We start from the raw sequence: 22655 nt of genomic DNA, 5'->3' as shown, positions 1-22655 counted from the left end.
AATACTCTCCCACCCCAGCCAGAACACTGAAGTCAGCACTGAAACAAAAAATTTGCTAAAAAGAGACTGGATGCTAATTAAGTAAAAATTACAACACTCCCAAAGAGAGTTATCCATTCTTACACCATTATAATGGGGACAGTCTCCACTAGCATGTCCTCTAATATAATGACTATATGGTTTTATATTGATCAAGTGTCTACAGAGGTACTAAGCTGAGCTGCTTCTAAACCCCTAGTCTTTCATTTTGTCCTTCAGTAAAAGGAAAAATGAAATCATGTTTAAGAGTACCTTTCACTGAAAGCCACTTTACAAAAACTGATAAAAAGCTATATATAGTGATTACTTCACTAGCCTTTGAAATGCTGAAATCTTTGAGGTGAGGTAGAAAATAGGTTTATAAATCAGAAAGCCAAGCCACATTACCTTCTCAACATGTGAACCATAACCTTTCCTCTTAAATGACAGCAGATGGATACAGGCATTTTACCTAGCTGTAAAAAATTTTGTATTGATATAGCTTTCCAAGTAAGGTATTTGCATACAATGTAATTTGCCAAAAGGCAAGTGGAGCTGATCAGGCTCTGCCTTGTTCCGGACAACCTGTTGACTTTTGGTAAAATCCTCTCAGTTAGCAATGAATGGAAATAGCTAATCTTCAGCTCTGGTATTCCTATCATTTCTGTGGACAGCAGAATCAGGCAGAAGACTTTTTTTTTAAACTAAGTGTACAGAATCTCTGTCTACTCCCTAGATTAAAATAAAATACTCAAAACTTGTTATAAACTTTGATTCTACTTTTAATACTGCCTATTAGACAACTGGAAAACAAATCATTAATCCATTGTCTAGAACTCAAGGCATTACTTTGAATAGCCATTTCTTTTCATGGCTTGTTGCAGAAGCAGCAGAATTGTAGCTCTAGGAATTGTCAAAATCATGAATGAAGACTCACTTGAAACAAAAAAATCCCCTTTTTTAAAATGTGATTGTAAGTTTAAATGTTGCAAGACCCACCCCCCTGCAGCAGGGAGAGCATTTTTGATGAGGCTCTGAGAATTCCCCCAAAGCCACGGCTTCCACACAGTGTCCATACAGGCAGCAGACAGATACCCAGCCCAGCATCTGGCCTGAAGTTATTCTCTGAGTGGATATGTAAGTTCACAAGGTGATGTTTGGTACATTATGGTGTCACTTTGTGTGCCCAGATCCATCAGAGTAGGTGTGTGAGCCTGCCCTATTAGCCAATTCCTCTTGAAACTGTTCTGTAAGAATCGTGTAAATACATTTTTGGGTTCTCAGAGGTGACTTTTCTGGGGCAAAATACACAGATTTTCAGGAGATATTCTCAAACATCTAAGATGTAAACTCCTGTATTTAAAACATTCCTCTAGGTTCACTGTGTAAAAGAAAAATACAGAAATGGGAAGAAATAGCTGCTTTCCAGGCAGTGAGTCACCTGATATTATCATAGATGTCTAAACAGAACACGTAAATCACGCCTCAGAAATGTCTTTTTGTCCCCATAACTATAAAAAGAGTCTAAACAAGTGGCTCAGATGTAAATGTCTGCAGTGTAGGTGATCAAAGCCAGGTGTGTCCACCACTGGAACATGGGAAGGTGCAGACAGACAGACAGACAGCAGCTCAGGGTCTGAGAGCACACACCACCAGCTCATGACTAGTTTCTCATTGTGCCTGTTCTGGTGCTAACTAATGCTCCAGCATTAATGATTCCTTCCTCTACCCTTCCCACAGTGAGTTGCTGACAAATAGTCAAAATGGTCTTAAGAAGTCAATCAACTCTGTGCCAAGTACTTAAAAGTGGAAAATACTTAGCAAAAAATTGTATTTATTAAGAAGTTATATATTTATAAGGAAACAATTCTACTTTTTTCCTAAAACTTAATTGGCACAAAATTAAGTAAGCATTTTAATTAATTGCCTCTGAAAAAAAGTCAGGGTTCAGTTTTTTGCTGACCTTTACATGAACAAGACATAGTTACGCTGCTGCTCAAGATTCACCCATGATGACTTTTTACAATCATACGGTACTTTGTGGGGGCAGTTCACGTTAACACAAACTCCTTATCATGAGCACACTTTTGAAGTAAACCTTGCAGCCGTCCCTTCTTATTATGTGCTTTGGTTAATGTAACAGAGCAGTCTAAGGGCTCATGGACTGGATTCCTCTCAAGGAAGGACAGAAGCTGAAGCTGCACTCCAGGACTGCACCCAAAGCGTTACAATTGCTGGCAGACCAAGCTAATCTGAGGTGATCCACATGTGATATGAACATCAACTCATCAGCATCAAATATTTTGGTCTATAGACCTGTGCTGGCCCATGTGAGTTGTTAAGATAGATATAGCCCATGCCAGATTGAGGTTACAGTCTTGAAAACTGTCCCAGTATTGGCCTGAGGGCCAGGGCTGAAAGACTGCACTGAAGCTCTAAGAGAGCTAGACTTTGTAACTAATTAAAGGCTAGCATGATGCATGGCATGTTTCACGGAGAAGTTTCACATTTCATTTAATGGTTACCAGCTGTAAATAATGTACACAATTCGATCTTGTGTTTATAAAGTGAAGGTAGAACTTTTTTAATAGACTGGAGGATCAGAAAGCTTGTGTGTATAACCTTGCTATAGGTTCTGTGCAACTGGAACAACAAACTCCCTATCAAGGCTGTTGGGAGGAAGATTAAGTGTACACAACATTCATCCAGAGTTCTTCTCTGCATCTCTAGTTTGGGAATTAAATTAATTTGTCAATGATAGGTCATCTTAATAAAACCCTTCATTGTTTAAACTGTAAGTAAAGTGCAAAACAATGAGTGGTAGTAGTTCAACCAAGAAAGACCCATTGTAATGTACTCTTATGATAGCAGCATTTTATTGTATTAAAAAATAACCTAGGACATCTAAAAGCTATTTAGTCATGTCATTGGTATTAAGGTTAATGATTTATTTTCCTGTGCTTCATTGCTTAACTGATCTGAAGACAGGTAACCACTAATGGTATAATTAGGTGAGTATTTTACCAGACACTGATGATGCTTCTGCAGCAGAAGCATTTCCAGCTCTTAAATCCTATCTTACTGGTCTCATTGGGCAACTCAGGAATGGCATAGAGCTGTTTTGAGTGTGAAATACAACTACTACAACTATACTTGTAAAACTTGACCAAAAAATGTGTGTATTTATTAATGACTGTAGCTGCTTCTCCCACATTGCCTTGTGTTTTCCCTCAGTATTAACTCTAAATGCCCACAAAGTGTTACTACGAAAATATGTGTGCCCATTGCCCAGTAAAACAGGTAAAACTGAGGAAAAAGGCTTTTGAACTCAAACTGAAGCCCTTTCCCTCAGTAGAAGAATTAATTCAAGTATCCACCCAAGAGCTTTCAAGAAATAAAATATTCCTCTGGGAACATCTCTGTATTTAGAGATGTATTTCATATCTTTGTATTTAGACTGACAATGATCTAGTTGGAAAGTCCATAGTCTAAATCTTATTTGGCAGACTAAATTAGAAACGCTCAAACATTTGAAGGAAGATGAAATAAGCAATGAATGACATAAACATAAAATAAATGAGGATCAGACAACTTATATCTGTTCTTTTTTTTTTTTTTTTTTTACCCTAAGTGCTATTACATTGCTTGGTTATTTGTTTTGTTGGTTTGGGTTGTTTCTTGGTTTGTTTTGGTTTTTTAGTTTGAATTCCACACTTTCAAAAAGGAAATTTAAAAATAAAGGGCTGGATTTAGAGGAGAAACTGATGGGAGCTCCAACCCTGTAGCTATGCTATCCATTTGCCATGAAGGCATCCTTTTCCTGACTCCTTGCACCAATGATTGGAACCAGCACTCCCTGACATCAAGAAACTGCCCTAATTTCAAACACTCTTCAGGATGACTTTCACTGCACACGTCTATGTTTGCATCCTAGCTTAGGACTGTTATTTCGATGCCTCTTTTTCACCACTGGGATTGGACCACAGAGCTGTCCTGGACCAAACCAACAGGATCAGCCCCCGATGAAGCCAGAACACAAACTGTGCCCCAGCTCCACTGGGCAGCCAGAGCTCACCGCCAGAGCAGTCCTTGTCCCAGGAGACACCCCTGGAGCAAGGACAGTGTGGACACAGGGCCCCAGTGCCCACGCCATGGATCTGATCCTGTTGCGCTAAATTACTTTTTCTACACATCTTTTCTCCCTCTCTTGTGCAGTTTCCTGCTCCAGGTCAAAAAACACCCCCTGGGGCAGAGAGTGTGTTCAAGAAAGGGCCCAAACAGATGTGCTAGCTGGGGGTGATATTCTGTTTTTTGCTCAAGCAGCTCAGGAGGCTGTAGTGATAATGCCCCAGTTCCCTTCAGTTGCAGGAATGCTGCATAAACATTGAGAAAATAACACAGATTTAAATCAGTTTCAGGCCAGGAGAGATATTTTATCCTGTAATGATTAAGCATTGAGGTGTCCCTAACATCTCTTTTCATTACTTTTGCTTCACAGAAAAATTTTGAATCTTGTACTTATTTTAAATCAGAAAAAAATTAAAACGGATGTTTTAAAATATCACTAATTTGTTTGTGAGATAAATCCACATAAGCACTATTGCTAAGTGTTGGATGAGAGCTCATAGAAGAAATGGCAGAAAATCACTTCTTCCACTTCTATTTCCTAATATCAGGGGGAAAATAATATAAACAGTACATAGTGGTATAAAAACACTAGTTTGTTGATCAACAGATCATATTATTTCAATGGATTTATGAGTCAAAGACTTAAAAATTACTTTTCTTTCCTGCACTTGTACTGTATTCCAGTATAAGTGTAAACTGTACTCACTAAAATCTGAAGTTGCACTGCTACAAAATTAGTACTGCAACATGCAATGCTTCATGCTCATTTTAAAATGCAGTGAGATTGGATTAAAATATGTTAAGCATGGTAATGCATCTTTATTACTTAACAATCTTTTAAAACCGTAGCACAGACTCTTGTTTGAAATTTCAAACACATGAAGCAATGAGCAAAAACAAACTTCAGTAGCTTTAGCACACATTGAATGAGCTTGTCCATATTACAAAATAACAGGTTTCACAACATCTAACTAACATGTGTTGGTTACACCAGTGGTTTTCAGGCTGGGGTTTGTAGGTCACAGGTGATGAGATGCTAAATGTATTTATCATTAAGCTGAATGATTTGTGACAAGTTTTGGAGCTCACAAGTGATCCTCCAGGACGCCCAGGAGCCAAGATTCACATGCCCCATTGGATTAGGCATATAAACACCAACCCACTTCATCCTGAAACAGGTGACTTTAAAAAGGCGGTTCATGGACTTATATATGTCACAGTCTCTCTCCAGTGATGACAGAGGGAGTCTCAGGAGACTGACAAGGGTGTATTTTCTTTAGACTAGACCTCACTGCCCTCAGAGTGCCCCTTCTCCATAACCTCGGAACAGACAGCTCAGATGCTCCTGCTCTGAGCTTTGGTTTCTCTGCCTCTTCATGTAAAGGGGCTGCCTCTCCTCCAGAGCTTGGGAAGGAGGAGGAAAGCAGAGTCTCACACCAGCACCCAGGCCCATGCATGGGCACACCCAGCCTCTCAGTGCAGGAGCACAGTCCAGCTGGAGGGTCTCAGCAGGTATTGGGTCACACAGGTGGGCTGTGTGTGCTCTGATTACACAGCCATAAGTGTCTGTGCCAGTGTGGGCATCTTATCTGATCCCTTCCACCTAAATCCAGCCTCTGCCTAATCTAGATCACTGCCAGCACAGATATATTGGTACTCACACAGCTGAAATAGAGGAGCTCTGCAGCCTCACATAGTCTGGGGAAAGGAAATATCGACACAAAACTTAATTGGAAACAGGGTTTTACCCGGATTCAGCAGATGAGTTTTTCTTCCTGCAAGCCCACAGGGGCCATGAAAATCTTGCACAACACCTTCCACAGAGGAATCTGAAATTGAAGCAAGCTTGTGCTGGTGTACAGCACATCCATATTCTTTAGAAGATTTCCAGAAGGAGGTCCACTTGGGTCCAGGTTTCTCCATGCAATACAGCTGTATCCCATGAACTAGCTATTGGATAAAAAGGATTTTAATGCTCAACACTCATAACTGCAGCCTTGTGGAGGAATGTTTCACTCAAGCACACCTCACTGGGATTCTGAAATGCTTCTGCTTCTGAATTGAAATATATAAAGTTGTCACATCAGCCATGAAAAGAGTTTAATTGACTGAAAGGAAGTTAAGACTAAAACATATACACATTTGCTAAAAACAAAAAAAGTAATTTAATCTGGTATTTTCCAATTAAAAATATTCTTGTACAATTAAATTTAAAATCTCTAAGAAGTTAATTTGGCTAATGTAGCTAATTTTTAAAGCTCTTTCTCAGTGGAGCCAATTTTAATTTTGGGATTAAATGAACAGCTGATAGAGACATTCAGATTTTTTCTTCTCATTTGATGTTTGCTTAAAGACTTTTTTTCCTTAACAATCATCCCTTCAAAATAGCACTGCCTTCAATGAGTATTTGGAACACATGCAACTTATTAAAAACTTAAAATAAGCCCCAGGTTATTAGATTTGTATCCATTAACAACCTTACTTGGAGAAATGGCTTTGCTAAAAGAACATGTTTTAATCGGCTGGTACTACTTGCTTGCATAAAGACTAGAGGGGCTGAACATTTTTTTTTTAATCTAAAATTATGCAGTCATCAGCAGCTATTGAGGACATACTTGGTGGTAACACGACTACTACATCTTGATGCATTGTATTTGATATCACCAGTGCCTGCATGTACCATGTAACACAATCATTCTTCCACAGAAAAAAAGCATTAAATGAAAATGATGTAAAATAGTGTGGGGGAAAGCAGAAAACTTTTCTGTGCATGTTGACTCCTTGCAAAAATTACCCTGAAATATTCTCTTAGAGTTAAAAAAGTTAACAGGCCTGTTAGGCTTGCAATAAAGCTTAACTTAAAAGTTTTCTAGACAGTAGTTTATATATGATTAAGTGATCTATAATGCCAGGTGAATGAATAATTTATCTATTCTGGAATGACCTGAGAGATTTCTTGTTTTCGAGCCTGATCAGTCTGGTACCCACACCATCCATTTACCACTTCTAATGTTCAGCAGACTGTTCTATAACTCTGCCAGGTTCAGTTCTGCAGCTACAATTCAATCAAAAAGTCATGTCAGGGCTCAGAGTTGTATTAGCTGAAATTAGGAATGTTGGTCATTTATTACACTTGGAGTCATATTTATCTTCTGGGCCTCAGCTTTCCACTGAAGACAAATTCTCAAGGTTTTTATACGAACTAAAGAAAAAATTATTTTTATTTTATTTTTTTAATAGAAACTTAGTGCATCCTGGTTTTCATCCACCTTCTAGGTCTTTACAAATGGTCACATATTTCACAAGAGTTATGGCCCAAATCACAAGAGCTGTCAGCACTGACATTTACCCATCAACATTACAGGGTGCACAATTGCAAAGATACGTATGAAATCATTAAAAGTATAGAAGAAGGGTTCAGATATTTTTTTTTCCTGCCGTTTAAGGTTATACCCAGTGAAAGATTTAAAGGTGCCAACACCTAGCTTTCAGGCTGACTTCCAGAATGAAATTCAGTCAGATGCCTGAGTTCCTTCCATAACTTGAGATAGGTCAACTCAGTGGGAAGAAGACTCCTGAACAGCAGTGAGAGCCCTGCTCCCCCCATTCCACTGCATCCTGCCTCTTCACAGCTGAGTCCTCGTGAGGCTGCTGAGCCACACCCTCCTGGATTCACCAGGAGACATCAAACTGCCCCATGGCTACAGTGCTTTGCTACACCAGAGGGGCTGTGAACCTGAAGTCTCTGAGTTGGAGGAGAGCACCCCATGCATGTCTCTGCCTCCTGGTGAGTGCTACAGGTATAAGAGGTCCATTAGAAACACTTTACATATAATTACTACTAGGGAGGGACACAGTTTTGGCAGTGAGCCAGGCAAGCTCATTTCAAGGTATTTTGCATGCTCTTCTGCCTACTTTTGGGATCTATTGAAATTTTGGTAGGGAGGCAGCACTGCAGACCAAGTTGAAGAAGATCTCCGAAGACATTTAGAAACTTTCAAGGTTAAGCAGTCATTGGGCAGGATGTTTGGATAAAAGGCACCAAGAGCTCGTTCCAGTTTCCATCTGTAAAGGGTGTCTAGGAATGTTTGTCCTGCCCAAGGGAGGTGCATGTGGGAGATTACCACCACACGGGAGACATTCACTTCTGTGGAGTGGCAGCAAGAGGCCAGCAGGTACACTGTAGCTTCTTACATAGAAAGAGGAGACAAAGTTTTAGCAACTGAAATAAGCCTATATAATAACCAAATCCCACATTAGGAAAAGCAAACTTTTACTTTGCTTTTGGATTTTGGTACATTGAGAAGATACTGTCAGCAGCAGTAAATACCAATTAGTTAGATGTGACAACCAGAGGAAAACATGCGTTCACCTGTGTATTCTACTACATTAATAAAATGCTATGGAAAGCATTCCATGCCAAAGCACAGACCTAGTTCTGCAGCTGCACATTGTGAAGCCTGTGGGAAGTGGGAATAGAATAAAGTTAGATGTGGCTGCCTCCAATTTCCCTCTCTTTTTAAGGTCAATCAGACTACACTAGTTTACAGCTGTACAGTCAGAGAAATCTGTTCATAGGTCTTCCTGAGAAAATCCACTAGTTTTAGAGTGAAAGCCCACCCAGTGAGATTTGTAAGCAAAATAAGCATCTAAACAATGACATGACTAAGTGCTTACCACAGCAGGCTGTTTGTTTTGGACACAGGATGGAGAAGGCTTTTGCCAGTTTCTGTTTAGCTTGGCAAACCCCATGGCAAGTGTAGTCACAGCAAATATATTCCCAAGCCAGATGACACACACAGTTCCAGAGCTGATACAAAATGGGCTGTGGAAGACTAGAGTATAATAAAAAAGTTGAAAGAGTGTGTAACAATGATAGCTTTGCATACTATTGCCCTCAAAGTATCAAAAGGATCTCACATTTCTTTCAAAGATATGTATTAGTGATGTAGTGAAGTAAAAGATGAAATTATATCCAATTTTATACATAGAAAATGGGAATATTTTTTTTTTTATGTCACAAAGGCTGATATTGCACACATTTTCTCCAACAGACTCTCAGAGAAATCAAATGCAATCATAAAATAGAAAGCAAGACATTACTTCTTAACGACTGCATTATGTAAGCGGGAAGAAGGAGATGATATCAACCTGCCAGCTGGAAATCAATAGGAACTTGGCCAACTAGCCTAAGGCTTTTTTTTTCTGTTGTCTTCAAGGGGATCAGTTTACTAAAATAATAATTTAATCCCATGTGCTTCAGGAATACTGGACGTTTGAAGAACATTTAAATCCTGGGCATTGTAAAACCAACATTTTATGCACATTCTGAAGTCCAAAGCATAGCATGCAATCTTCATCTGGTCAATCACTTTCTGTCACGTGCAATAAATGATGCCATGATAAATTCAGATACTTATGAGTAAAATGGATTTGTTTTACTTAACAAACTTTCTTGTTTGCAGTTTTAACAAGTCACAAGTCCAGTTCCTCAGGCCAGAGGAGAGAAAGAAGCCTATATATGTATATGTATGTCTATACGTATATGTATGGCTCATAAAAATAGTAAGAATACTGGAAAATCTTTGTACATTTCTGCCATGTGCTGACTTCAGGCTGCACATGTTTGGACTTTACATATTAATATATCCTTTCTGATACTTGAGTCCAATAAGGCCACCAGCTACCTGGTGTCTTTTTAGTGTCATCTTCTTACCAATCTCAAATTGCAAGTGATAGTGAGTATACCTTAACTTACCACACCAAAGATCCTTGCTGCAGTAGGTCAAACCAAATTCAAGGCTGCAAAGTATCAAAAAGTTTATTAAAACTCAAAGCAAAGCAAACGCCTCTCCCCTACTGTCTTCACGCCTTTGTTGTGCAAGACAATCCTAAGCCAGGTTCCCCAATCATGCACACACATTTAGTGACTGAGTATTTTTCCTATTTCCCTACCACAGCTGAGGTAGTGGGCTGTAGCTCAGAAGCCTGACCAGACTGAAGAGGTAGACATACAGTGTTACCATTTTTAAACTGTAAAACTGTTTGCAAAATTGTAAAATTATTTATAAAAATTTCAACTACTTGATACATAACAAACGCGCACAGATGCCATCCTTTGTTTTTCAGAAAAGGAAGCAGCAGGTTTGTTACCTGCAAGGTACACGAAGTCCCACAGAACAGGCATGGCAGAGTGAGCTGGGCCACTGGACAGCTCTTGTTTCCCAGCTTGGGACCATGCTCAGGGACTTACCACACGCTGCCTTTGATGCTGCTTTATCCTTCTGTCCAGCTGACCATGTGCCATCAAACACAAGAAGCAAACATGTATGGTCTCACCAAGACCACTTTTAGAGGTTACAGTCTAACCTGTTTCTCCAAATTACAGTCAAACAAGTATACAGTTTGAAACTTGAAACACCTTTCCTCATTGTATATGTCCAGGTGTAACACAACTTTAGATCAAACAGCCTCCCAGCATCTGAGAATAAGACGTGTGAATAGTTGAGACAGCCTCAGCATCTCACAGGAGCTAGAAGAGCCTTGTCCTTGAATTTCTTCAAAAAACAACAAGGTTTTGGAGAAGATTAACACTGATTTTTAAGAAATATTGGTATAATGTGGAAAGAAGAAAAAAAATGGCAAAAAGCTAATTAGGTATTAAGAAGGTTAAAAGGGATGACCTAAAGGGATAGACTGGTATTGATTGCTCAGAAAATGATGGAAGGCTGATAGGGATGTCATTTGCCATGAGTATGGTAGCATAATTAAGGTCATTCAGTAAGAATTATATAAAACAGGCTTTGTCACACAAATATCATTACTACAAGAGGTTAGAAATTTAGGTGATAATGTAAATTATACTGACATAATGGGCTTTGACAAACTATTTTACATCATGGTGAAGGACCTTCTGTTTAAAAACAAGTATAGAGTTACAAGAAAAAAAAGATGAAAAAACTTGATATGAGTATCTAGTTCAACACCCACTGACAGATTCTTGAATATAAAATGGATTTCAACTGAAAATTTGGTTTATACATTCCTAAACAGAAGTATTTCAAATGGTATTGCACAAGTTTCTATTCTTGGCTCAACTATAAGAAATACCTTTATTATTGAACTGAATACAAAAGAATCACTGCACAGTGTACAAATTCTGGCAGCATGGCAGAAGGGATAAGAATGGGTCAGTTCCACACAGAGGCTGTGGTGCTTGAAATGCTAGTTTCATTCAAACAAAGAATACAGGTCAAACATCCAGATCTGGAAAAGCAGTACCCTGTAATCCAATGATTTAGAAAAGAACTCTGGTTTAAGGGAAATAGCCAATGAAAAAAAAAAATCTTATAACATGACTGTGTGATTATGAGGGATAGTATGAACTTCAGATGTGTGAATAAGAATGAATCCCTGACAAGCAGGACAACTGTATACTGCCCAGCTGATATGAGCTAATTGTTTGGGTTTTTTTCCTGATATTCTTCATCAGAAAGTTCAACATTCTCAGAGGAAGGTGAAGTTTAAATAAGAAAAGAATTTTAGAAAAGAAGATGAAGACGTTTTGATTTTCATGACACTTCTCTTGTGCTTTTAAATATACATTATTTGGTTTTAAATTCAATATGATTTTTGCATATTTGGTGACATCACATCATATTAAAATTTTTAAAAATAAAAACTATTAAAAGTCAAACTGTAATTAAATGTCTCAAGTTTGCTGTAAGATTACTTTTGAGCCTATATTTATAGAAATTGTCAACATCTTCTCTTTCTGTTCTGTTTTGGGAGAAAGACTTTCTGAAAATCCATACCTTCTGTCAGCTGAGATTGTAATTCAGATATTGGAACCTGAGTACAACGTCAGTATTTAAGAATATAGAAAGCCAAAAAATTTTATCAACAAGCCACAAGAATGTTCCAGAGTTGCATTTCTTAAAAATACAGTTTGAAAACAAGGGTTTGGATGCTTTCTTAGCTTATTAGACCATCATAAACACAACAAAACCTAACATGAAAATCACTAGCCAAAGGAATTCTAATTAAAATTAAGGGTACCCATTGGAACAACTAAACTGAGATTACTGTAAATCAGTATTTTTTTGCAGCCTCTCAGATGACATACTTTCCTAGAAGGCATGCTTGCAGCTCAGTGACAAACATAGGACTCAATACAGAATTTCTGCAGGGATGTCCTGCAGCTCGCACTGTGCAGGAGGTTCTCACAGCTCCTGGGTTTCAGCCTGTGAGCATGGGAAAAGAAAAAAAGCAGCACTCAAGTCACTGCTGTGGTCAGGCAGCTGCCTTCTGTAACCAATACGTTTGCAAGAATGAGCATCACTTACCAGTGGGTCTGACAGGGAGGAAAAGGGCCATGGTCTGCAGTACAAAGCACTCACTGAAGACAAGAGATGACTTGCACATAAGGAAATACTGTGAAACAAGCACAGCCATACCACCTACCATACTATGGGCAAAGCACCTAACCTTCTAACACAGAAGGTTAAAGCATAACCTTCCATGCAGGTGCTAAAAAGAAAAAAAGTATTAGCAGATATTTTTTAATGGTAATAAAACAGATTATAGAGAAACTTGTCTTAGCAGGACCCAATGGGAAAAATTATTTCAGTTCACAATTCAGTAATATCTCTGAGGGAGCAGAGGACAAGCTAAAACCTGAAGTACAGAGAACTAAAAAGGAAAGAGAATCAACACACACCCTGCTCCAGCACACTGAACACTTCGACATCACAAGAAAGACCCCTTCCCACACAGATCACCAGCACCTTACTTTTCCTCCCTGCCAATCAGTCTTTCTGCAAGTGTAACTGCAACCTTAGCTTTTTTTAAATATCACACCTGCCTGATAAATTGTTCCTCTTAAATCCACAGCAAGAGTGGTTTTACCTTAGAACTTCAGGTTAAGATATACATTTTTGCACATTGCTAGTCTTAGCACAACTCATGTTTCAGACCTATTAGTAAATACAGATCAAATTGTGCAACTGTATTACAGTATAGGAAATCTTTCTTAATCTAGATAAAAACCCCTCTTCTTAGATCATATAGATCAATCATAAGCAATTTTTTCCATTAGTATCAGATAAGCAATCATTATCACATCAAAGCAAGCAATAAAATCTTCCTGATTTATTAGGAATTCAACAAATATAGCTAATCTGTATATATTCACCTCTCTCCAGCCCTAGACTGCAATTTCTCAGGCCAGGGACTGTCTTTTCCTGAATGTATGGAAAGTGGTTAGCTAAGTGCAGGCACTGGCATAAATAAATAATGACATCATACTCACTAGGGACATTTAAATAAAATTATATTCTGATTTAACTATGAAACTTCTCTTCCAAAATCCCAGAAAAGTAATGATATTCAGAATCCTGCTTTACATTCATTTTATTTTACCAGGAGTTTCCTTCTAACAAAACAACTGGAACTGTATCTACTCTTCCCCCATACACTCACCAATGCTCAAGACAACCCCTCTTGCCCAGGTGCTGTGGGACAGATTCTTCTCTATGTACTGCTTCTAAGTTTTTTACTTTCTTTTTCAGCCAGAACTTAAGAGGGAAGAACATCTTTGGAGAGTGGATTATTGTGATTATGGGATGCTTAAGGCAATACATGAAGCAATGAAACCACTGCATGGAAAGAGAGCATGCCGAGGAGCACCAAGGAGCCTGCCAGCTCAGGGAAGAACAAAAGGAACTTCCCAGACATGAGGAGCCTGGATAGAGTTTGCTATAACTCAGGAAGTTACTGAATCAGCTAAAGCAAGGACTCACCCGAAAGAGCAGAAATTGTTGGGATTTTTTAACTTCCTGCTTGCCTTTTTCATGGGTTCTAAGGTTTCTCAATTTAAAAACTCAGTTTTTAAATTTTTGTTCAAATAAAGTTTGTCTTGTTTGAGATTAGAAAAAAAAATAAAAAACACCATCAACTTTAGTCTAACTTGACTTAGAATACAACATAATACAAAAAAAGACTGCCCGCTGCAGAGTCCCATCAGGGATGGAAAGATGACTGCCCTTAGTGCTGTCCCCACTATGAGAGCAAGGAGGGAGGCTTTCACACTGGGAAGCTTCACTGCTGTCAGAAGTGGAGCAGGAAGTGTGAAAAAGGAAAGGAGTGGAAAAATACAAGATATTTTGACTGGTAACAGGCCTCCTCACCTCCCCACATACCAAATGTCTTCCTGCAGAGAAGACAGGTGCAAAAGAGAACAAACAAAAGAGAATGAAGAGGAAAAGCAAAGAGCAGTCAGAAGTGAAATGAAAGATAAAGGAAAGCTGGGAATCATGACATTGCTGGTAGCAAAAGAAAAAAGCAGAGTAACAGAACTATACAAGGTCTTTCCTTCCTATCATCCAGGCAACTCCATCATCCCAAACTGAGTCAATCAAGTTCTTGTGATACTGAGTCCCAGAGCAATGAGACACCTATTGCTGTCAAGAGATGATGTGAGAATACCCAAGAAAAGTCACAAAAGTTGGAGAAAAATGTTCTACTGCAATTGGAAATGGTAAAAAATACACATCACACATCAAAAGAAGTAGTCTTTCGTGAAAATTATATTAAAAAAAAAAAGAAGATGCCATAAATGCTCAACTCCTCCTTAACCCTCAGCACCTGGAAAGGAGAAGTGCTTCTTAAAAAGTAGTTTCTAATGCGTCTGATCTCTCCAAGAAAGCAAAAGCTGGAACTGGCCAATGACATAAGGTAAACACAGTTTTTGTTGGTATAACTCTGATTTTAACTTTGAAAAGATTAGTTTATACCAAAAATGTCACAAATGCCTTTTTCTTTAACCTCAAAGCCTGTCTTCATTTAAGTTTGCAGAGCTTGCTGCCAGTTGAAACAAACTCTACCTCATAAAAGGCATTATAGTTGGGGGGGGTGGGTACAGCATCACAGTCTTTCTTTCTTCTTCCAGTATATCAGCCAATATTTTCTCTGCAAACAGACCTGAACAATATGCAATAGCAAGACACAGTTTTCAACTTCTGCATTCTTTTAGATGTCCTTACTGGACATGTGTTCCTCAAAATTAAGTAGAGAGAATGTCATCAATGTAATACATAAAGCCAGGAGAAAGTAAAAATTACAATCATGTGGCCAAAAAATTCTCAAATTGGGAATCTAGATTTGCATTTTCGCCTGGCGCATTGCCACATCTGAGTAAGCATCAGAACAGAAGGATGTGTCACATGGGGTTCACCAGGGGTCTGTCCTGGCTGCAATACACTCCAGCATTAATTCAGAGAGTGCATATTAAATTTACAGATGGCAAGAACCTAGAAGGAAATTAATCTATTGCAAAAGAAAAAATACTGTGGACAAAAGAAAGAAATAATGTCTGGGAAAAAGAAAACAGAATGCACCCCAACAGGGACAAGCTGAAGATACTGTAAGAGCAAATGAACCACACAAATACAGAACAGAAGACAGCCAATTAGAAATCAGTTGTGCAGAAAAGGACCTTGAATGATATAAAAGAGAAGCTGAACAGAAGTCAACATCAAGCTGTAACAGGTTTCTTAAGGTACCAACAGAATTATGCATGAGCCAGAATACAGAATGCAAAATCTGTAAAAGCCCTCTGCTCTGCAAGGCACAGCTGTGATACTGCCTTGCTCTCACAATACAAAAATAAATATGTAAAAATTCAAGTGGGTCAGCTGGAAGGAATGCATAGGAGAGTTGCAAGAACAGTTCCAGGAAACATGACCCTGGAAAAAACACAGAGCAGTGAGTTTTTGAGTCCAAACAAACTTAAGACCTAAACATGATATGCTAATAAGCCCTCAAGCACATAAAACACTGCGCAGAGCAAGACTGAACAGTTAGTTTCCTACATTCACCCAGAAGAACGAAAGAAGTAACAGGCTTAGATTTTAACAATAAGGTTTCCACCTCAAGCCAAGAGAGTTTTCTGTTGGCAAGAATAATGAAATGTAAGAACGAACTGCCTGAAGAAGAGGCCGGACGAACCTTCCTCGAAAAAGGTCAGTTGACCTTGCCTCATAGTAAAGATAGACTCCTCATCTTCCCTGCACCCCCATTATTCTCAGCTTGCCTAAATATTGTCAGAAGAAGAGTTAACATCCTGCATCCTTCAAAGCAATCTCTTCATCATGACGAGCTGGTCTCTTTCACAGATTAAATAACTATGCCTTGCTGTGTTCCTGTTTCTCACCTTCCCCAGACCAGCGCTCAGGCTGTCCCTGGTCTGGAGCAGCTGCCTCCCCTCTCCGGATCCCTGTGCACGTGCCCAGGCTGTCTCTGCTTTCCCTGAGCAACGCTCTAGAGAGGACACAAAAGCCTTTATGGATGATTAATAGCTACCATTCAAGGCTTAATGATTTGGCTAAGAAACTACATCTTATAGATCAGTCAGCTAATCTAGACCTTGGCTAGCTCTCTTCTGCTCTTTCCAAGAGGTAGACTGAATATTTAGCTCAACATCTCTCCTGCTTTCAGTAATTTTTCTCCATTATCCACCACCTATTCAGACAACTATTCCCAGGCTGCACCACTTGACTCAACAGATCATCTCCATTACATTACCAATGGGTACGCAGAGAAACCTTAAGCCTTAATCAAAACAAACTGTCACTAAATACTCAGAAATTCAGGAATTAGTCCTATTTTACAGTCCTGTGTGTGCTGTTTTCCAGTTTTCAGCTCTGCAATGATGAGACTGCATTTTATCTAAGGAAGAACACACCATTTTACTACACGTTAGGTAACGTATACAATTCCAAATGGCAGAAGTTCTTTCCTTCTGTTGCTGGAAAAAAAGATGAATAATAATGTTAAAATTAGTTACAGCCAGTATGTGGTAGATGGACTGTTGCCATATGGTGGTTATGTAAATTAAGTGACAAAATAAGGATCTAGGGTTTATAAGCAACTATTGCACACTTCAAAAACCCAGCCTGCCTGTGAAATACCTAGGGGCTTCCACTTATGGGAAAAGATGACATCAAAAACTTGGATTTTTTTCTGAGACTCTGAACAATTATTTCAAGGCAAACATAAGCCTCTTATTTGCCTAACATATAAAGAAGATAAAGTCCAATCACCACTCCTGTGCATTACACAAAGTAGTCTTGTTGTCCAATTAAACACCTATTTTCACTTGGTAAAATTATGTCCCAACTCTGCATCGCTGTGTTGCCTGTCTGTACTTTGCGGATGACTTAAATGCCCAAACTTATGACAATGACAATTTCTCTAAAAGCTGCCAAAGCCACCCACTTTTGCTGACTAGACAGGGAATTTAGGACCACCTTTAGGAGTTCTGACACTCCATGTGCTTGTCATTGAAACATAAAATGGGGGGACAGCTGGTAAGATACTTCCCAAGCATCACAGCTCAGTAAACTTTAAATATGTTCAAGAGGCAGCATTTCAGACTCCATGTATAGTAGCTATCATGGAGAAAAGTGATAATTTAAAGTATTTAATTTTTTTATTATTTCAGCAGGCAGGGCCACTAGGTATCAAACAGATAATTGGATCAGAAATCAAAATACAATTTCCTCTAAAGATGGGTCACTATTTAAAAAAAAAAAAAACTAGTTCTCATTTCTCAGGTTATAATGAAAACATATCTCCTGCTATGAAAAATAAAAGTTGAAATTAATTATGGTATACAACAGCTTCATGAATCCTTGACATACAGCACAGATTAGATTCTATACTCCTACTGTGCCACCACACAATAACATTAGTATTTTTTCTCTATTCACGTGCACAAAGGTTAATTAACACAAAATCCTCTTTCCTTGTTGGAAAAGGAGTCTTCAGGCTTTACTAGAAAAACAGGAAAGCAATTAACTAAAGATTAAAGGGGCTCAATCTACATGAAGCATGATAGAAATTGCCAAAAGGAGCAGGAGACAAGTAACAGAGGATATAACAAAAGCGGAGTGGGGGAAGAAGGAGAGAATGAGCAACAGAAGGCTGATATTAAAATCTCAACTGGAAGTCTTTTTCAGTAACCTGTTGGAAGTCAGCCAAAGGGAGTAACTGTAATGTAGGAACAAGCTTAGGCAAAAGTCTGTGGACTCTGTTCAGGTCAGATTACCTGAACATAACGGTCCTTTCCACCCTCATAAATCTGAATTACACACGTTTGAAGACAAAAGTGAATACTAAGCAAAAAATCAAGGAAAGGTTTAAATCTAAGTTGAACTAAAACCTTTACATTATTACCATGATAGCAAAAGGCATATGTAAAAGGCATTACCTTTATTCTTGACATCTCTAGCTAAGTATTTATCCCTCTAACAGCCTTCACAGGAAGTGCTATGTCTCAGAGGGAGTAGCTGCTTGGCATCTTTCTGAGAAAAGACTACAGGACAACTCTGCCAAAATTATCATTCTCTTTGACTCTCCTATCTCAGGGTAACCCTGGATTTGCAACATATGATCTCCTCATACAGATTTCTAGCACTGGAACATTATTTAAAAGCCATAGAAGTCACACAGTTCTGACTGAGTGTATTTAACAAGCTATATTCCAGCACAATCTGATGGAGGTGGAAGTCTCAACTTATTCATACAACGAAGCCTTTTGCCCTATGGCAAATTGCAATACATCTTAACTGGCTTACTTCTGTCCACACAAAAGTTGGCATGTATGTGAAGTCTTCCCTTGCAGCAGTTACTACAGGATCAGGAAGGGTCAGAGAAGGAGGTATGAACCCATTAGTAAGTCTCAAGGGGTCCCAAGGTCCTTCGACATGTACTGCTAGAGCTGTCAAAGGTCCTGTCATGAGCACTGATATTACATTACATACTAGAGCTACTTGAAAGTCCATTTTGATGGAAAGATGCAAATGTGAAGCACACTGCATGCAAGTCATACAGCTTCTACAACACCTTGGATGGATTTATCTGCTGTAGCTCCATGACAGACCACAACCAAAACCAGGTGCTGTTGTGCACCTCACCATGGTTCATATGCTCTCAGTGACCAGAGGGAAAGCTGACAACACAGAGCTTTTCAGGGTCATTAAAACCTGAGTTCCGTAAGGATAGTGACTCATCTAGTGGATCGGCTGACAATGAAAGCATGAGAGTCAATCTGGCAGGTGCAGCATCCTGTTAGTTCATCTCCGCTCCAGACAAAAATAGTCTGCATGTTGGATGAACAGCTTCTCCCTCATTATTCTAGCTGGCCATCACTGATATCACCAGAATCACAACAATAGTCCTAAAGGAGCCTAGTCTCACATAAACTCCCTTTTCTCTTCAGACAAAACAGAATTTAATTGAATAGTGTTGTCTTTGTTAAAAATTGCAGGGTACCACTTATCTATAACATAGATAGACTACTCAACTGCTGTCTTCTGCTAAAACAGAAATATTTGCAAATCTCAAGTGAACAGAAAGGACTGAAAGTTCATGATGGTACTGGTAGCATTTCACTCACCTTAATAATACATAAACCACAGTAAGAAAACAATAAACTAATCTAGCATTGATGCAACTCAAACACCTTCCTATGCTGTCAGATGTCTGTTAGAGACATCTGGTTGTTAGGTGTATGCTGTAATTGCAACAGCTGTACAGGGAAAAGCAGGGATGGATATGAGGATGGAATGATCCTCCATCTAAAATTCTTCAGAGCCTGGGGCATACGCTTTATGGAGCTGAAGCTTGAGCTATTTGCACACCTCCAAGCTTATAATGAGCAATAGATGTGACCTGGTTTAAAGGGGCTGTCTGCAAGCAGATGCAAACAAAAGGCCAAAAGAGGAAAGGCATTCCTGGGAATAGCAAAAAACACATATTTTCTTTTTCTCAGAAAGGGTCACAGTGTCAAGGAAGCTGGCTAAGATATTGCATTAGCTGCAGGTGCTGCAAGCAGTGAAGAGCTGGGGTATAGGAGAACACCCCAGGAAGCAGCACAGGAGAAGCTGGGGTCATGACATGATCCCATGACATGAGTGATCATGACACCAGCGAGCTAGGAGCCTCCTCACTGACTCAATGCACTCTCACAGTACCCATGCAGTGCTAGGTTGTGGTGTACAATTTAGGCATTCAAGACTTCTGGAAATTCAGAATTGCAGATATAACCACTGCAGAGAGCTCATTTTCAGCAAATTCATCATTTCACATAAACATTAAACTGTGCACTGTGTGAATCCAATAAATCTGACACAAAGAGCTACAGAATGCTTGCACACATAAATGGGTGCACAGACAACAGACTGGCACCTACACATTAAATCCTCTATGTCCTGAAGAGGTCTGATTTGACTGTCTACAACCAGAATAATCAAGCTCACAGCAGATGTTTTAATTAGTATACATACACATTTATTTACAGGCGGAATTAGAAGCTGTGAAAAAGAGGGGCTCTGATGTGGCACAACTGGTTTTAGCCATCATCCAAAACACAGAACAGTCACTATATTGTATACCTGTATATGCCTCATTATAGCTACCAACACAGTATTGTATTCCCTGAAGTTACTGCTCAGAATATGAGATACTGAGATATTTTCCATTTTGAAGAAGAAAAAAAAACAAGCAACAGTAACAACAACAACAACCACCTCAAGGCAAAACTGCACAAATGCTCATTTGGAAAACAGACTAACTGCTTTTCTATTAATATTCTCTTTCTTTTGGCAGAAGCTGTGTTAACTTGAAATTAGGGGTCATCTATACCAAAAGTATAAAAGAGATGGTATCTATCTGCAGACATGACCCATGTTTCTCCTTTCCAAACAATAAGTCTGGGAATAAAATAGCATTTAAGGTCTGAAAACAACATGTTAATAGATGCTAAATAACAAATCAGTGAAGAAATTTCTATTTACGATATGTCTTCCACCATTCCCAAGATAAAGTTTTTGCATTTTAAAAGGTGGAGGTAATCTTGTGTTCAGCATTTCACTTTTTAAACATAAAGGTAAGTTAAATGAAGCTTACAGGAGGTGAAAGACATTAGAAAAGTACAAATCCTCTCTTGATACTCAGCAAGGGACTAAATAACAAAAAAGGAGCTTAAGCGCTATTGAGCTGCACAGGTTATGCAGCTAATTTTGAGAGAGCACCTTGGCAGATGACACCTAACCCCTCCACAACGCATTGCCCCCAGCTATTCCACAGCCTTGGGGACAAAGAGCAAGCGCCATCAAGCAAACCTTAAGTCTTCATCCTTACAGACATCATTCAAGAATTTCAAATGCCACAACCTACGAACCGCCCACAGATACCACAGTACCGACTCACTCCTGTGCCAAAGGCCCAGGGCGAGCCCTTCCCAGTAACCTGTCCTGCCTCTGGCCGGCCCCGTGTCCGGGGCGCCCGGCCCGCGCCGCCTGCTGCCACCTGGCGGCGGCTCCGCGCCGAGCCCCGGCCGGCGGGCACGGCAACACCGGGAAGGCCTTTCCGAAAACAGCTACCAGACAGGCTGAAATCACTGATTTGCCTTCCATTCTCCGAAAGCCAGAGCAGCAGCAGCTCAGGCGGCGCAGGGTGACTGCCCAGCTCACCCTTTCCATCCCAGAAAAGGACCGAGGTGTGCTCCAGGCGTTGTTGGGCTTCCTTGGCACTGACTCCCCACCGATATTCAGGCTCCTTTCCTCAAGAGCCAGTGCAAACCTGGGAAACCTTATTCCTCACCAACCTTGAGCCGCTCCCACAGAAAGATTTTCTTTCTGTTCCTCTGCTTGCATCCACCACTCCAAAAATGAGACTTCTTCCAGGTTCAGGGACTTGTGACTCCTCTTTCAAAGTCTCCGTGGTCCAGGGAAGAGGGCGGGCATTATGGCAGTGTACAGCCACAGCCCAGTGACAACTACAGCCCTACTGCCTCTCCTGTCCACACACGAAACACGGGCACAAAGCCTTCACTCCTCATGCCAAGGCAAAGACAAGAACTGGTTTTTAAGGCAGTGAATGATGCAGGAATTACCCTGTTCCTCTCACACACACCTAGAATAAGGCAGTTCAAAACAAAAGCACAAGCCCCAAGTGCTTTCATGAGTCTTGCCATAGTTACCTTGTTACTCTTATTAATTTTGTTTATTGATTCATTATTTTTTGCTCCAAACTTAGAAAGCGTAGCTCCAAAGGCAGCAAGCCCCTTCAGAGCAGAGAAATAAGGATTTGGTAATGATTTTAATTTAGTTACATGTTAACTTCAACCTCTCCAAACAGTTTAATAACTAAGGAGAAAACAATCCAAGAGCACCAAACTGCAAATGAAAAAGAATTAAAAAAAAAAAAAAAGAAAAAAAAAAAAAACCACACACAAGAGAAAAATAAACACTTCGCTTCTAATTCAGGAACACAGAAATAGTGAGAAAATAGAGCTGGATGGGGCCTGAAGTTCTTGAGCCATTTATCAGGTGCCTAGTGCAGGGAGAGAAATATTACTTCTGGCAGTTGTTTCTCTAATCTATTTTTAAAGGCATAAATATAAGAGGGTCCACACTGTTCCTGCCTATATTTCTTCCTGTCTTTTT

General features: G+C 39.5%; 1 protein-coding gene across 3 annotated transcripts in view; it reads right to left on the bottom strand.

The window, feature by feature from the left end:
- Positions 1-22655, bottom strand: part of ZNF800 (zinc finger protein 800) — a 50050-nt gene that overhangs the window by 11197 nt on the left and 16198 nt on the right. For 2 of the 3 annotated variants that reach the window (XM_041405384.1, XM_041405385.1), the window contains 3 exons: positions 9905-9948; positions 8824-8981; positions 744-6096 (listed from right to left, as the gene is read on the bottom strand). In XM_041405384.1, the coding sequence (XP_041261318.1) occupies positions 5836-6096; positions 8824-8981; positions 9905-9948 (463 nt within the window). In that variant the 3' untranslated portion in view covers positions 744-5835. Of the gene's footprint in view, positions 1-743; positions 6097-8823; positions 8982-9904; positions 9949-22655 lie in introns of those variants that run through there. The other variant, XM_041405386.1, reaches the window with a different exon arrangement.

Source organism: Onychostruthus taczanowskii, unplaced genomic scaffold (genome assembly GCF_017590055.1).
Source record: "Onychostruthus taczanowskii isolate IOZ18803 unplaced genomic scaffold, ASM1759005v1 scaffold23, whole genome shotgun sequence".
NCBI classification, from domain to species: Eukaryota; Metazoa; Chordata; class Aves; order Passeriformes; family Passeridae; genus Onychostruthus; species Onychostruthus taczanowskii.
Note: the sequence above shows the minus strand (reverse complement) of the source record. Positions and strands in the feature narration are given on the sequence as shown.